Below are 16,411 nucleotides of genomic sequence, written 5' to 3'. Positions count from 1 at the left end.
TACTAGTGGGCCTGCAGCACTGATTGTGCCACCCACATGAGTAGCCCTGTGTGTGCAGTTTTAAACTGCCATGTCGACCTGACAAGGGCACCCACTTGCCAGGCCCAAGTCTTCCCTTTTAGTACATATAAGGCACCCCTACGGTAGCCCAAGGTAGCCCCATGGGCAGGGTGCAGTATGTTTTAAAGATGGGGCATGTACTGGTGTGTTTTACATGCCCTGATAGTGAAATACTGCTAAATGTGTTTTTCACTGTTACAAGGCCTATCTCTCCAATAGGTTAACATGGGGATTGCCTTAAAATATCCTTTAAGTGTAATTTCCCATTGGGAGCAGATAGAGAAAAAGATTTTGGGGTCTCGGAACTCACAATTTAAAAATACATCTTTTTCTAAAGTTGGTTTTTAGATTGTAAGCTTGAAAATGCCACTTTCAGAAAGGGGGCATTTTCTCTCTTAACCATTCTGTGCCTCTGCCTGGGTGTTGAATACACATGTGGGTCAGACTGATAGTTGGGCTGTTTGTGAATTCACTCTAGACAGTCACACAAAGGGAGCTAAGATGTGTCCTGCATATCCTGATAGGTCTTCCTGGGCTAGAGTGGTGGGAGGAGCTGACACTTGCCCCTTTGCCTGTCCTGTGCAGTCTCCAAGCCCAAGAGCGTGTCTGGGACCCGACAGGAAAGGCAGAGTCTTGTGCACTACAGAGACTTTCTTTTGAGGTTTGCCTACTTCAAAGGCAGAAATGAGTATATATATTGGACTGCTGATCCCACAACAAGAGCTGTGAGGGGGAGTACTGCCCCTTTGCTGTGTGTGCTTTGCTGAGTTGGCCTGTAGTTGCTTCTTCTGCTTTGGAGAGGAAATAAACTGCACTTTGCTGTTTATCCTGCTTGTGATGTTTCTCCAAGTGCTTGGACTGAGCTTGCCTTCTGTTAAGAAGGCTTATGGACATCAAAGACTTCACCTGCCAGCCCCTGGGTTCGCTTATTGAGTACCCTGACTTGCCAAGTGATGCCCACCCCAGTTCCTGGGCCCTTGGGAGTGATAACTTGCCTACAACCAAGAAGAACTAGGTACATCGACTCTGGACGACTCCAGAACCGGTGCCGCAGCCTGCATCCAAAGCCGTGGTCCCCACTGAAGTTCAACCACCTCGGCCAACACTGCAGGCCTGACGCCCCTGGCCCAAAGCCGCCGCATCACCTCTGAAGTCCCACCCAACTCCTGTGTCTGTGACACCTGACTCCGCTGCGGCGACTGTGGCTCTGTGGTGTGACCGCGACCCAGAGAAGTCACCCCATTGTGTCTTGGCGCGCCTGATTCATCGACCCTCCTGGATTGTAAGGAACAGACACCTCGCCACCAATGCCACATCACCTCCCAGGCAACCGTAAGGAACTGACGCCTCACCTCCCCTGCCTCACAGTAAGGAACCGTCGCCTTACCTCCCTGCTGGCAGTGTGGAACCAATGCCGCACCGGCTCCAGTGATCCCTCGCGTCACCCACTCCGTGCAACGTCTTTGCTTCTTCATGGGGGTCTGTGCTACTCCGTGACCAGCCCACACTCCCTTGCGAGTGACGTCGGATTGTTCGGAACTACTCCGTCAATGACGTTGCAATAGCCCCAGTTGGAGCTATTGCATTTCTAAGCATTTTATTGGGATTTAATCTTTTAAAATTCATATCTTTGCTTGTGTATGTTGGATATTTGTTGTTTTGGTCTTGTTTTACTTGGATAAATATTGGCTCTTCTAAATTGGTGTGGTGTCCATTTGTAGTGTTTTCAATGTGTTACTGTGTTTGTGGGTACAAATACTTAACACATTGCCTCTGAGATAAGCCTGACTGCCTGCGCCAAGCTACTAAGGGGTGAGCAGGGGGTTATCTTAGGTGTGTGGCTCCCTTACCCTGACTAGAGTGAGGGTCCCTACTTGGACAGGGTCTAAACTGACTGTCAACTAGAGACCCAATTTCTAACACTCTAAATAAGCATACGATGGCTAGAAGGATTTTGATCTCTCCCTCTTCTCCCTTCCATCAGTCGGTTCTGGGTAGGTGTTGGACAGTCAGCACTACCTACCATCGCCCAATTTGGAGCTTATTTTGAAGCTGACTTTAAAACATCAGAGTTCCCCAGATCCTCATTGACTCTGTAGTAGGTAGAGACCATTAAGGAAGTCACACAGCAACTTTTCTGGGTGATTCCTGGTCCCTCTAGACCACCTTTGGGCTCATGGATCCTCCATTGCCCCCAGTATGGTGGACCCTGACTAACCCCATTGGACCTCCAACGGTGTCATCCAATACATCTACACTTATTAAATGCCATGTCGGTTCTGGCCATTCATATGTTGGCCTCTGCTCCAGAGGTGCTGACTCTGGGCCCAGTCCTGACAACTGTTATGGATCTGGAGCCAAGTTTGGCCCGAGCCCCGCTAGTGTCTTTCTGTGAAATAACTATTGACTCTAAGCCAGTGATATTACCTGAACATGTGAGGTACTGAGGTCTAGAAGCTATTTGGATTGGATTCAGATGCTCTCCAGGATCTTCAGAATGTTCCTCATAATGAAGATTACATCGAGGAGACAGATAATTTACTCCCCCCCCCCACTATACTGACCTTTAGTTACACACTGAAAAAACGATCGCTGAACTGCTCAGTTGCTGCAGCTTGTGCCTGCAACTTCAGAGCCATTGTTGCCCCTTCATGAGGCTTTAACAGAAGCTTTGGTGGTGACCTGGTCTGAGCTGTGCTTTTATTTCATCATTTGGAAGCTGATCTACACGTGATGGACTGCTTGGTTTTCACCATTGGCACCACTGTGGTGAACCAGTGGCATGCACAGGACATTTTGTGGACATTCAGGCATCCCTTATGGACATGCCATGTGATCGCTTCAAGTTCTTTGTAGAAAAAGTTGATTCTGTGTTGGAGCACTTCAGCGACAGCATGCTGTCCTGTTCCTTTCATTTGGTATCTTCAGCATGCCAACTCCACAAACAGTGCCAAAACTTCAGAGGATACTCTTGGAGTCTTGCCTGTAACTAAAGGTAGTTCTCACTGCTTGTCCAGCAACCTATATGGCCCATTTGTGGTGCCAGAGGATATGGTGGCAACAGAGTCTGTGGCCACCAGTGCAGACCTCAAACTACTTTTATTTTGTCACTTGCTGTGATAGCAGCAGAACTACTCTGATTCCCCCCTCCAAAGTCCTGGGCAGTCTGTAGGAGGCAGAATAGTATTTTATCTTCCTGGCTTGCAGTTATCTCAGTGTTGCTCCCATTTTTGCTCACACTTTGGCAGACCATACCTTCATCCTTGACCAAGAAGTATGGTCACAGTTGGCTAAAGGAGCCATAGAAAGAGTTCCAGAGCAAGGCAGGCAGTACTTTTGGGTGCCCAAAGTGGGCTTCGTGATATTTGTCCTTTGGCTATTAAGCATTTTAATTTAAAAGGGCAAGTTCAAGATTTTGACTTGCGGTGTGGATCCAAGGGATTAGATAGTTCCCTTGAATTTGTAGAACACGTATTTTCATGTGCCCATCTTATAGTCCCATGGACACTTCCTTTGATTTGTGCTGTCAGAACACTTCCAGTGTACTTTCCTACCATTTGGCCTCACCTCGGGCCCATGTGATGGTGGTGATCACAGTACATCTTCTTAGGTCGGGGATGCACGTATTCCCTTACAGTGATGACTGACTGTTGAAAGCAAGGTTGTCGCCAACCGAACTCCCTGTGGGTCTTGATCAGTATGCCAAAATCCCATCAGCAACTGGCATAGAGGATTCCCTTGTTAGGGTCCAACCTGGCGTTGGTGCCTATCAAAGCCTTTCTGCCCTTGCAATGAGTCCGGGCCATTCAGGTTTATGAGCCTGATGTTTCAGGATCACTTTTGTGTTCCCTAACTTCTGAGCTCTGTAGTTGAACCTCCAAGTGCAGCGGGTTGTCTCTCGGACTACATCCATATCTTGGACGAGGCAGTCTGGGACCTTTAGTGGTGGATGATAGAGGCCAGCCTCACCTGTGGCAGGCCTTCCTCTCTACCCCACCCAAAGCCGACAGTAGTTGTCTGTTGAGAGGAGCACATATCTGGGCGAGGTGAAAATCAGAAGCCTTTTCTCTCCAATTTAACACTGGCAGCATAGCAATCATCTGAAACTATGTGCCATGCGATTGACACTGAAGGCATGCTTACGCCCACCAGGGAATGCCCATCCAAATCCTGACCAGCAACACAACCGCCATGTGCTATTGCAAGAAGTAGAGCAGTGTAGGGTCATAGGCACTGTGCTAGGAAGTTCTGAGATTTCATAGGGATTTTTCTGACGGTCTGTCATTTTGCAGACAGGGTAATCACCAGAAAGCAGAAAAAACATTACATATAAGTAACTTGTTCGCCTTTCAAATTGACTATTTATATATTTTTTGCAACAATTTTTTTTATTGAAATCACACAGCATATCGTGCCCTAGCATTTGCAGTGCACCGTATACAGAAAACCTTTAACTTCTATGCTCTCATATAGATAATAAAGGTTAGAATGCACTGTTCCTGGTACCTGTGCCCCACTGAGTAAAGCTTTATGGACAAGTATCGCTAAACAAAAGAGTTCCAAAGACCCCAGAGTCTAAAGCGTGCAGCCTAAAAAAGATAACAATGACCTCTGGGCCAGAGTTGTAGAAGAACTAGCGCCTGTCATTTGTTGTTCAATTTCTTTCTTGAAAGTTGCTAGTGCCTTCTGTTTTTCTTTGTATATCATACTCGCAGGCAAGCAAAATGAGAAAAGGAGAGTCCTATTCTTTTATTTTTAAGCTATTGCACTAGCTGTGGTTAGTAGGAGTGTTACTTGTTCATGTGTATCTGGTTTCCACCCCTTACAACCTCCTCTCGCAGTGATTATCATTATACTGCCTGAGGGTAACATGCAGCCTATAACACAGCTTTCTTTAGACCTCTCGGGCAGTGCCTCTTTCAAAGAAACACTGAAATGTACGTTGAGGCCAGGGTTGTTTTATGAGAGCTTGATAAATAGAAGCCTTTAACAGCATGCCTCCTTAGAACATGGCCAATGCATCACAGACCTTGCTCAGTCTATTAGATCCTTTTCTAACCTACTAAATGACAGAATACATGAAATGTGGTAGTTTTTATTTAAGTAGCCTACCATGCCATAGTACAGAGGTTACTGGTCACTTATAGCTCTTAATACATGTTTTTTTGGAATATGAAGTCTAGGTGTGTGGCATGTTGAGGCTGGTTTATCTGTAGCTGAACATGTGGATGCTGTGACAGCCTGTGTCTGGGCAACTGGAGGCTGGTCATATCTATTATGGGAACATGTAGATAGTAACATCCCCAATAATGGCGAGGTGCACATTTGAATTACGTGGGCAGCTTTATAATTGTTTTCTTGTTTTCTAAAGACTGAGTGGCAACACAAAACCCTATGTGACTTGAGGTTTGATCTGTACTGTTGATCATTAGTGATTTAGAATGCACCATTTGATTCCGCTTTTCTCAAATATTCCCAGAAAGGCATGCTCAGGCAGCTCCAAGAAGTTATCTTTAAATCCTTATATTTTTTTGGTTTACTAGTTATTGATCCAAAGTGTTTTAAAATTCACAGATTGCTCTCTTTAGCCCAAAATTCCCTGGGAGAATTCCAAAACCTCTTTGATGTGGTCTTCACATCTTTTCCAGGTTTTCCAGTTGTACTTTCCCATTACACATTAAAATTCACCATTGAGCAGGACTGGTCTGATGCACTAAACACTGGTTATAACGTGCAGTGTTTGAAATCACTGTTGAATGTTGTGAATCCACATAGATACTTACGTCTCTTTGCAAAATTATCGTTTGAAGGTGGTTGCAATCCAACCTACCTCATTAATATTACTGAAGTACGTTGCAGTTAGTGACTTACTCCCATCACAGAGATGTTGTACTGCTGGAGTCAGCAGACCAGCATGTCTTTGACCACATTTAAATAAATATTTTTTTAAATGCGGCCTTCTTTAAAAAAAAAAAAAAATGAAAAAAAAAAAAACGGACTACTTTTAAAATGAAAAGTTTACTTTTTTAGTAAATGTGTTTGAGAGTTGTCAGTGGCCTGGATTTTTGCTTGGACAAATGGCTTAACACCCCCATCTCAAGAGCTGATAAATTGTCAGTGTTTTGCAACTGGATCTTAGTGGCAGAAACTTAATACATGTCCTAAAACTCACTGTGTGGAAAGAATGCCTATAACACATCCCTTCCAAGTAGCTAATCCTTATGAAGCCGCAAATCCCTTGTAGGAGTTAGTAATAATTTACTGACTGATAAAATAGGGTTTCTACATATTAAAAAATGTTTTAATGGTGAAAAAAAGCCTGAATCATTGTTCGTGACTAAAAATACCTTTTATTTTTTTTATAAACATCTTTTTATTTCAAACAGAGCTCAGCGTGCAGTGTTAACATGTCATGATCACATTTAATAACATCTTGTGCGAGGTACACAAAAGCATCAGGAGACTAGCCAACGTTATGTGACCACCTTACATTCACCATCCCCTATGTCTATACCTGCAGAACTTCCCCTACTAATCATGAACCCTAGTCCCGAAATGCCCCTCCCACTCTCCCTTGATTATCCCACTGTGACTCTGTAGGCAACCTACTTGGACCATATTTTCTCGTATTTCTTCATGCATCCCTTGGTTTTGTAAACCACCTGTTCAGCCTGCTAGCACCAATCCAGGTCCCGTTCCCAGTCTGCTTCCCCTGGGGGATCGCTTGCTCCTCACCCCCTTGCAATATTTCGCTTGGCAACTCCACCCGCCAATTGTAACCAGAGCTTTAAGTACCTGGGCCATGCCTCGTCCCCCGTAATGCCCAGGATCAGACCTTTTGCCTCCAGTGGTATGTGCAGCCCGGCTACTTTACTCATGATTCATTCCACCCTTCCCCAGAACCCCTGAACCACCTGACATCCCCACAGGTTATGAAAAAAGGATCCCATTTCCCCACAGACCAATACACACAGGTTGGAGTCGCTACGTCCCATACTATATAATAGTGGGCTATAATAATATGCACTGTGCAGGACCCTCAGTTGTATAAGTCGAAATCGGGCCCTTATAGCTCCCTCTCTCGGGCTCTGAGACGCCTCCACCCAATCCTCATCTTCGAGTGTTCTGAGGTTGCTCTCCCAGGCCACCCGCAATGTCCTCATGGGGTCTGGGGAGTTCTTCATAATTTTCCTATATGTCAGGGAGATGGCCTTACTCGTCATGGGCTCTGACAGCATTCTGTCCTCCAGGGGATACGACTCTGGCAGCTGTTCCCCCTCCAATATGTTACTGCGTAGCCATGCCCAAGCTGCAAAAGCCTATAGTGTTCAGACTGTCCCATTTCGTACTCCCTCTCCAGGTCTTCAAAAGTCAGTAGTGCCCCCACTTCCATATATCCCCAAGGCATTCTATCCCAATCATCTCCAATTTCCCGAACCCTTGGAGTTTCCTGACCTCTTGTAGCAGTTTACTGTCCCATGGTGGAGTTCTGTTTGTAAGCTTACCCTCCCAGTCCAGGAATCTATTGGTCTCCCTCCAGGCTCTCACCACTGACTGTTTGTGGTACGGTAGCCGGTCCAACCGCCCTCTGACATATAGTAAGGCCGGTCCCCCATTGCCTCTCTGTCCACACGAAATGCTCGGACGTCATCGGCCGCGAACACCCAATCATTAACCGTGCACAGCTGCGCTGGCCAATAGGTACGCGAGTCCGGGACCACCAATTCTTCTTCAAACACCTCCCTCTAGAGTTTAGCCAGGGAGATGCGTGAGCTACCCCCGTCCCATAGAGGTTTCCTCAACTTACTATAATGTTGTGGAACACCCCGGGTGGCACCCTGTAGGGGGTATTTTGGAGACTGTATAGCAGCCGTGGAAGAGCCATCATCTTGAAGAGCATGGCACGTCCCATCAGGGACAGTGGCAGTCCCTGCCAGTAGGAGACATCAGCCTGGAGGCGTCGTAGCTGCGAAAGCAAATTTTCTTCCAGAAATCTATGTACATTGCGTGTGACGTACATTCCCAAATATCGGAACCCCTCCGTTGCCACCGGGACAACACACCGAGAGGGCAATACAAGGTTGGGCCCGGTCAAAGGGTAGACCAAGGACTTGTCCTCATTGATCTGGTACCCAGAGTAACTACAGAAGATTTGAGAGATGTGAAGTAGCCTATCCACCATGGCGCCAGGTCGTGTAGCGTACATAAAGATATCGTCTTCGTATAGAGAGATTCGTTCCTCCCATCCCCTCCTTACCTATCTTGTGTACCAAAGGGTCCTGCTATACCCAGGCGGCCAGGGGCTCCAGCGCCAATGCAAAAATTATGAGGGACAGGGGGCACCCCTGCTTTGTCCCTCTGTGTAGAGCTACGAGCGAGAGAGTGCCCCATTCACCTGCACTTTCGCTAGGGGGGACTGGTAGAGGAGTTGTATCCACTCGCAGAATCTAGGGCCGAATCCCAGCCTAGCCAGGGCCACAAACAGATATGGCCATTCTATACTATTGAATGCCATCCTGGTGTCCAGCGAGGGCAGTACTGCCTCTGTGGATTACGTCATATGCAAGACCCCATACTGGTTTTTGAGGTTAAGTCTAATAACCGCTGGGTCATAAACCCTGCTTTATCCAGGTGAATCATCATTGTAATTACCTTTCTCATTGTATTGGCTAAGACCTTCGCCAGGACCTTAACCTCCACATTCAACAGTGATATCGGGCCTGTATAAACTGCAGGCCTCTGGGCTTTTTCCCCTTCTTCGGGATTACTACTGTAGTGGCCACTCTCTGGTCCATTGGAAGGATTGCTTCCGTCCTAGCTGCCTGGAACATTTTTAACATGTATTTTGCTGCATCTTAAGCCACACACTTATGTAGCTCGACCGGTATGCCATTCGGCCTGGCCGCTTTCTGGACTGTAACTCCCGAATGGCTTGCCCAATCCCTTCCTCTGACAGTTCCTCCTCCAACTCACCTAGGTCCTCAATCGAGAGGGCCTGCAGGGAGACATCCTTCAGGAGCTCTGCACAGTCCACAGCTGAAAAGTTGGCCCTGGACTCGTACAGCCTCAAATGGTACTCTGCCAACGTTTTGGCAATGTCTTCACTGGTATTGTATATCTTCCCTGTCGTGTCTCTGACTGCCACCACCCAACTTCTCCGCTATCTATTAATTTGTTGGCCTTATCCCTAACATCGCACAAACAATGCTGGGTGGCGAGCGTGTAAGCTTTTGCCTTATTATCAGCCAGATCCCTCAGCTCCTGCTGCTGGAGCCCTAGCCGATGACACTGCTCAGGACTCGGTCTGAGGTATTCTAAGATATGTGTAGGAAGCTGGCTCTTTATCTACTATATCAAAGTGAGATATAGTGTGCAGAGTGTCCAGGGGTTCTCCAGAGGCTTGACTGAGGCAACAATAGATAATACTAATGCTCTATTTGTGGTAGTGTGGTTGAGCAGTTAGGCTTATCAGAGGGTAGTGTTAAGCATTTGTTGTACACACACAAGCAGTAGAAGAAACACACACTCAATGACTTAACTCCAGACCAATAGAATTTTATATAGAAAAATATATTTTGTTAATTTATTTTCAGAACCACAAGATTCAGTTTGCAGGTAAGTACATAAAATGAAAGGTACTTTGCATTTATATATGATCAGGACTTTGAATAGAATCGACAATGTATACAGTTTTTCTTAAAATGGCAAAAAGCTATTTTAAAAGTGGACAGTGCATTTTTCAACAGTTCCTGAGGAAGCAAAGATTGTACAATTTGGCAGGTAAGTATACAACTTACAGTTCTTGTCTCCGGGGTTTAGGTAGTCCGTCGTTGGGGGTTCAAGCTAACCCCAAACACCCACCACCAGCAACACGGGGCCCGTCGGGTGCAGAGGTCAAAGAGGAACCAAATTAACTTGGGTTCCTATGTAGACAGGGAGCACTCTGAACTTGGTCTGCTGGCAGGTAAGTACTTGCGGTTTAGGAGGACAGACCAGGGGGGATTATAAGAGCACTGGAGGGGCCACAAGTAGGCACCAAACACACACCCTTAGCGGCACAGGGGCGGCTGGATGAAGGGTGCAAACAGGATGTCGGGTTTCCAATGTTGGTCTATGAGGAGACCCAAGGAGTCACTCAGAGGCTGCAGGAGAGGTTTGCGGGTGGGTGATGGGGGCGGGGAGGGAGGTGCGTCTCTGGCACACCACTGGTCGGACAGGAAGGAGGGCCACCTGCTGAACGATGAGGCACCAGCGGTCGGTTTCTCCAAGGCCTGGGGTCTGCGGGTGCAGTGTGTTTTCTAGGCGTCAGATATCTTCCTCCAGAGCTCACGGTCAGGGGTGTCCTCGGGATTCCCTCTGCATACATTGACATGGAGGGGTTTAGAGGTCAACCCAGGGTGTGACCAGGGAAGGTGCCTAAGGGCTGCAGCATGTGTTGTGCCACCCTAAGGGGCCCCTCACCTAACACTTGCACACTGCCATTGCAGATTGTGTGTGTTGGTGGGGAGAAAAAGGAAAGTCGACATGACATCCTGCTCAGGGTGCCATGCACACAATATACTGCCTGTGGCATAGGTAAGTCACCCCTCTAGCAGGCCTTAAAGCCCTACGGCAGGGTGCACTATACCACAGGTGAGGGCATAGCTGCATGAGCAATATGCACCTACAGTGTCTAAGTCCATTCTTAGACATTTTCAGTACAGTGTGGCCATATTAAGTATATGGTCTAGGAGTTTGTCAAAACGAACTCCACAGTTCCATAATGGCTACACTGAATACTGGGAAGTTTGGTATCAAACTTCTCAGAATAATAAACCCACACTGATGCCAGTGCTGGATTTATTAACAAATGCACACAGAGGGCATCTTAGAAGATGGCCCTTGTATTTTACCCAATCCTTCAGTGCAGGGCTGACTGGTCTGTGCCAGCCTGCCACTGAGAGGCGAGTTTCTGACCCCCTGGGGTGCAGAGCCTTTGTGCTCTCCGAGCCCAGAAACGAAGCCTGCACTGGGTGAAAGGGCTTCACACCTCCCCCCTGCAGGAACTGTAACACCTAGCAGTGAGCCTCAAAGGCTCAGGCTTTGTGTACATTGCCCCAGGGCACTCCAGCTAGTGGAGATGCCTGCTCCCTGGACACAGCCCCCACTTTGGGCGGCAAGTCCGGAGGAGATAATGAGAAAAACAAGGAGGAGTCACCCTCCAGCCAGGACAGTCCAGAGCTGAGGTGCCCCTTCCTTAGAAAATCCTCCATCTTGCTTTGGAGGTTTAGCCCATAGAATTAGGGATGTGCCCTCCCCAAAGGGAAGAGGCACAAGGAGGGTGTAGCCACCCTCAGGGACAGTTGCCATTGGCTACTGCCTATAGCCCTAAAACCCCCCTAAATTCAGTATTTAGGGGCGACCTGGAACCCAGGATTTTAGATTCCCGACGACCTAACAAGAAGGACGGCTGACCTGAAAACTCCACAGAGAAGAAGGAGACGACAACTGCTTTGGCCCCAGCCCTACCGGCCTGTCTCTAGATTCAAAGAACCTGCAACAGCGACACATACAGTGGGCCCAGTGACCTCTGCTGACTCAGAGGACTGCCCTGCAAATCCAAAGGACCAAGAAACTCCAATGGACAGCGGCTCTCTCCAAAGTAACAAAGAAGAAACCATCTTTAAATGGACTCTCACCTCACTCCTGAAGTGAGTCCCCACCACTCTGCACCTGAAGCCCCCGGCCTGTGTCCAGAGAAACCAACACCGCAGAGCGAACCCCCAGGGACTCCAACAAAGTGTCCACCCTGAGATGACCTCCCTGCACCCCCACGACGATGTCTGCAGAGAGAATCCAGAGGACCCCTCTGACTGTGACTGCCCGGTAACAAAGAACCTGACCCCTGGAAGAAGCACTGCACCCACAGCCCCCAACCTGTACTTACCTTCCCCAGGAACAGTTGAATTCTCTAGTGTCCACTTTTAAAATAGCATATTGGTATTTTATGCCAAACTGTGTACATTACTGTTTTGATTCAAAGTTCTATATTTACCTATGCAAAGTACCTTACATTTAATGTACTTACCTGCAATCTGAATCTTGTGGTTCTAATATAAATTAAGAAAATAATATTTTTCTATATAAAAACCTATTGGCCTGGAGTTGTCATTGAGTATGTGTACTCATTTGTTGCCTGTGTGTGTACAACAAATGCTTAACACTACCCTCTGATAAGCCTAACTTCTCGACCACACTACCACAAATAGAGCATTAGTATTATCTATTATTGCCTCTATCAAGCCTCTTGGGGAACCAATGGACCCTGTGCTCACTATCTCTCACTTTGAGATAGTATATACAGAGACAGCTTCCTACACCATTGTCTTTTCTTTTTTTTGTTTTTCCTTTGGAGAGTGGCACCTGGTCCAACTGGGGAATGGGAGGGGTCTCCACAGCTTGTACTTCCCAGCCACGACAGGCCAGCAACCACACAACGTGCTTCCCCCGCTCTGTCTGCAGGCCTCGTAGGGCTGTGTAGGTCACTATAGCTCTGCTCTTATTATTCCTTTCTACTCCCGGTTCAGATGCTCTGCTTTGAGCCCCCTCACGCTGTTACCTGCAAAGGCCTCATCATGCTGCGATGCGTTCTCTCTGGTCCAGACGCCGCTTCCTGCTGTGCATGCCTTTACCTTCTCCTTCACCTGCTACCAGGGTAGGTACTACTTGCGGTGCAGGACCGAGCCAGCCCCATTGTCGGGCCCTCACTGTCCCCTTTCTGTCCTGCGGGGGCCCGCTCCGCTGTTCTAACTATTTTTTTTTCTTTCTTCAGGTCCCCCTACTGGGCGTCTCACTCCTTGGCCCAACGCCGACCAGCTTTGCTGCGGCCTTCTCCCCCGTCCCTCTGATGTGCTCCACCAGGAGAGGGGGGGTCAATGGGTCCCGCGCCCACCTCCCGGGCAGCCCCGGATCAGGCACGGCTGTCCCCACTGGCGACCTGCACTCCCTCTTCCGGCAGCCCCGGGGCCACCCCGCTCACCCCATCGTCCTCCACCTTGTCGCCAGCCCCCCGGTCGATCCACTGTCCGAGCAAGACTCTCCTGGGCCTCACTCCCTTGTCCGCCGCCGGCCCAGCGTGACTCTGCGCCCCCTCGTCCTCTCTGCTGCGGCCCGGGCGCCCCACAGGTGCTGTGCTCCACTTGTTGCTAGTGGCCGCTACCAATCTCTGGCTCCTCATGCGTGTCGCTCCTTACCCTCAGTCACCGCATTAGACCACTGTTTGGCCGGAACACCAGCTGCCCCCATCGCAATTCCACGCTCATCCTGTGTACTACTACTTTTATTTCGACTGTGGGGGCGATTTCTGCTTCGATGTATTCAAATTCTTTACGGATTACGGGGTTTATTACTTGAGCTCACCGGAGCTCCCTTACAGTGTGGCCATCTTGGCTGCTGACAAGCCACGTCTCCCCTAAAAGTACCTTTTGACACCAGGCCAAAGTTCCTAGAAATCACTTGAGCTGAACCATTAGAATTCCATGTAGCGTTGGTGACCTAACTGCGCTTTAATAAATATTTTATCCACATCCACCTCCAACGTTCAAGAACAACAGCGTACGTACTGGGAACTCCACTATAATTAAAGTCATTAAAGTGTGTGCTAGCATAAGACAAACTTTCATGAATTTGGAGGTACCTTTGGACCATTTAAATAGAAAAGATGTTGATTCATAAACATATACATTATGAAAAAAACTGTGACTGGATGTTCAGAACTGCTGCGGGTCAGCTTCTGTTGATTCCTTTAATAGCCACTTGGGTGCGTTTCAAAACGAAGCAAAGGAGAGAGGCAGTCCATTCTAATGTCTATTCTTTTATATGATGTTACCTTGTATAGACAGTCCGATAGCCTATGAATACTGTAAAGCTGTGTGCTGCAGCATGGACTGTGCTTGACTAGATATTGTGCCATCACCTCTTTGGTAATAGATTGAACCCTTTACCAATTTCCCTGGGGAGTATTTTATTTATATACTTTGATTATCTGCAACAGGACCGGCACACCACACGAAGTGTGGCTTTACATGCCAGTTGTGAAAGTGTTGCAGTGTATTTACAGATTTGTATGTGTCATGTCAGATTACCAGAATGCTACATTGTAGGGTGATTATGCATTATGTTTTGTTTGTTTTTTGTTTTTTTAAGGTTTGCGGATTTGCATGCTCAACCCTCTACAAATATCTAGTACAAAGTCTGATTGGCTTAAATGAAAATGTAGATCCTGTTTTATTTGCTGTTTGTCGGGAGTGGATGGGAGAACCAGGAGGGGGAGCATTCCATGTGCCTTTTTAAGTGATCTATAATTGCACAGAGACGGAGTTTTAATGGTATCGTCTTTAGCAGTCCTGCATGTTGTTGTCCCATTACCCTGCTTAGGTGGGGGGGCGGAGGTGCAAGCAGCAAAACTACACTGCAGGTTTAGTGGGAGGTGTCAAGAAAGGCTGAGTCTCTAAAAAAAGAAAATAGGTCTAATGCATAACCTCTGCTCATTCCTGCACCTACGCTTTTCCACTTCCCTTGACTTTCCAAGCCATGTGAAAAAGTGGAACACTGTACTCTAAGTCGCTCAAGAGTTGCACATTAATGCATTTCTGGGCCCACCTATCATTGGTGTGGTATACTCCGTACCACTGTGAGGAAGCACCTGCTCTCGGTCACACAAGGACATGACAGAGGCTGTGGTCTGTTTTCTTCTAGTCATCAGTCAAAAAAACAGTTCGACTCCTTCACTGAAGCATCGTGTCTTTTTTTTATTGCATTGAACTGCAGAATTACTGTCACATGACCACTTCACAAAAGATAGTTTCCTTAATTCTACATCGTATTCAACACACTGTTATACACTGTTTCAATGAGTAACTTAAACACACTGAAATTGCTCCAACTGAATGCCAAATAGTCAAAATATTTCAATATGTGACAGTTTATCTTTATATTTGTGTTTTTTTTTGGCAGAATAACCCCTCTCTCGGGTGTGGATTCCAAGACTGCCATCTCAGAGGGTGTGGGATCCAAAGATGATTGTGTAAACAGTGGCTTGTCCAAGGTAACCTGTCTATAAATGGACGTTAGGTTGGGATGAATCTTCTTTGTAGTAAGCTTTCAATTGGGTCAGTTTGTTTAATCATCCAATGCATCATACTATTTTAAATTAAAGAAAAAAACATTTCACATGGTAATGTTTCAGTCATCCATTGAAATCAGTGGACACTTTCTTGAGATGTCTGCAGTTTTTTTTTTTTTTTTTAAAGATTACCTCATTCGTGGACTTTCCAAACAGCAGTGAAGACCCTTCTATGGACGCACTCTTGCACAAACTAAGCAGTATTGCTAGTGCCTTAAACTCTGTCACTTAGGCACTTGTATTGCAAATGGCACACATGTACAATTACAAAGTAACCAACACAGCTACACCTTGACACTTGCCTGAGAGACGGGCACACAAACACACTTCATAGCTATGCGTTTGCTCCATTTGCTCAAGAATCTGACTACTTTGGATGTGTTGCAGTTATATGTATTTAATTTACTGTGCTCTTTTCAGCCTAGCCTATCTATGAAGACAGGTTGTTGTTCAAAGTGAATCCTCAAGCTAAGTGAGGATGGTTTAGCCCTGTCATGCTAGGTTACCCAGTGAATTGTGATAGTGACAATGTAATTCGAGTTTAGAGGTACAGTACTTAACCTGCACCCCTGCACGGAGAGTCCTTTAAATTTGTTAACTGCATATCTCCATGTGTGGCACATGCATGGGTAGTGAGTTTGTTTTATTGAGGGTGTTTCACAGTAAGATGGGTGAAAAGTGCTGTCCATTGCAACAGATGGTGAAGATGGTGTTCTCCCTGGAGGATATCCTTTTTTTTTTTTTTTTTTTTTTTTTTACAACATTCATCTCTGGGCATCTCTGTAGAATCGTATTTGCTGGGTAGGGATGACTTCTTATTCTCTTCCTTTGCTCAATATGAGCTTTCAGTGCTTTGGTACTTTTACCACGAAAACACTCATTGAAATCTCCCATTCAATCACTTATTAAGGCCGTTACGGATTGTAACTGATCAGACAGTCCTGAAGACATTTTTAAGGAGGGATATCCACAAAAAGTACTTTCAAGAGGCCCAAGATAGGATTTGATAGGTGACATACCATATATTTCACGAGAAGAGCAGTTCAAGAGAGTATATAGCTTGTTAGAGTCTGACTATAATGCTTTGACCTTCCTAGTTCTCCTACAAAGGGCTATGATAATTCAGAGCAGGAATTTCGTACCTCCTCTGTACTCTAACACATGCCTTTTTGCTGATATGTGAAGTGC

The 16,411-nt window shown here is 46.7% G+C and overlaps 1 protein-coding gene across 7 annotated transcripts in view; it reads left to right on the top strand.

The window, feature by feature from the left end:
* Positions 1 to 16,411, top strand: part of BCORL1 (BCL6 corepressor like 1) — an 860,657-nt gene that overhangs the window by 285,854 nt on the left and 558,392 nt on the right. For 6 of the 7 annotated variants that reach the window (XM_069212828.1, XM_069212837.1, XM_069212844.1 and 3 more), the window contains one exon: positions 15,055 to 15,145. The exons of the other annotated variant lie outside the window; for it this stretch is intronic. In XM_069212828.1, the coding sequence (XP_069068929.1) occupies positions 15,055 to 15,145 (91 nt within the window). The remainder of the gene's footprint in view (positions 1 to 15,054; positions 15,146 to 16,411) is intronic. 7 annotated transcript variants of the gene reach the window in all.

Source organism: Pleurodeles waltl, chromosome 2_1, assembly GCF_031143425.1.
Source record: "Pleurodeles waltl isolate 20211129_DDA chromosome 2_1, aPleWal1.hap1.20221129, whole genome shotgun sequence".
In the NCBI taxonomy this organism is placed as follows: Eukaryota; Metazoa; Chordata; class Amphibia; order Caudata; family Salamandridae; genus Pleurodeles; species Pleurodeles waltl.
This window is presented reverse-complemented; position numbering and strand designations above follow the sequence as displayed.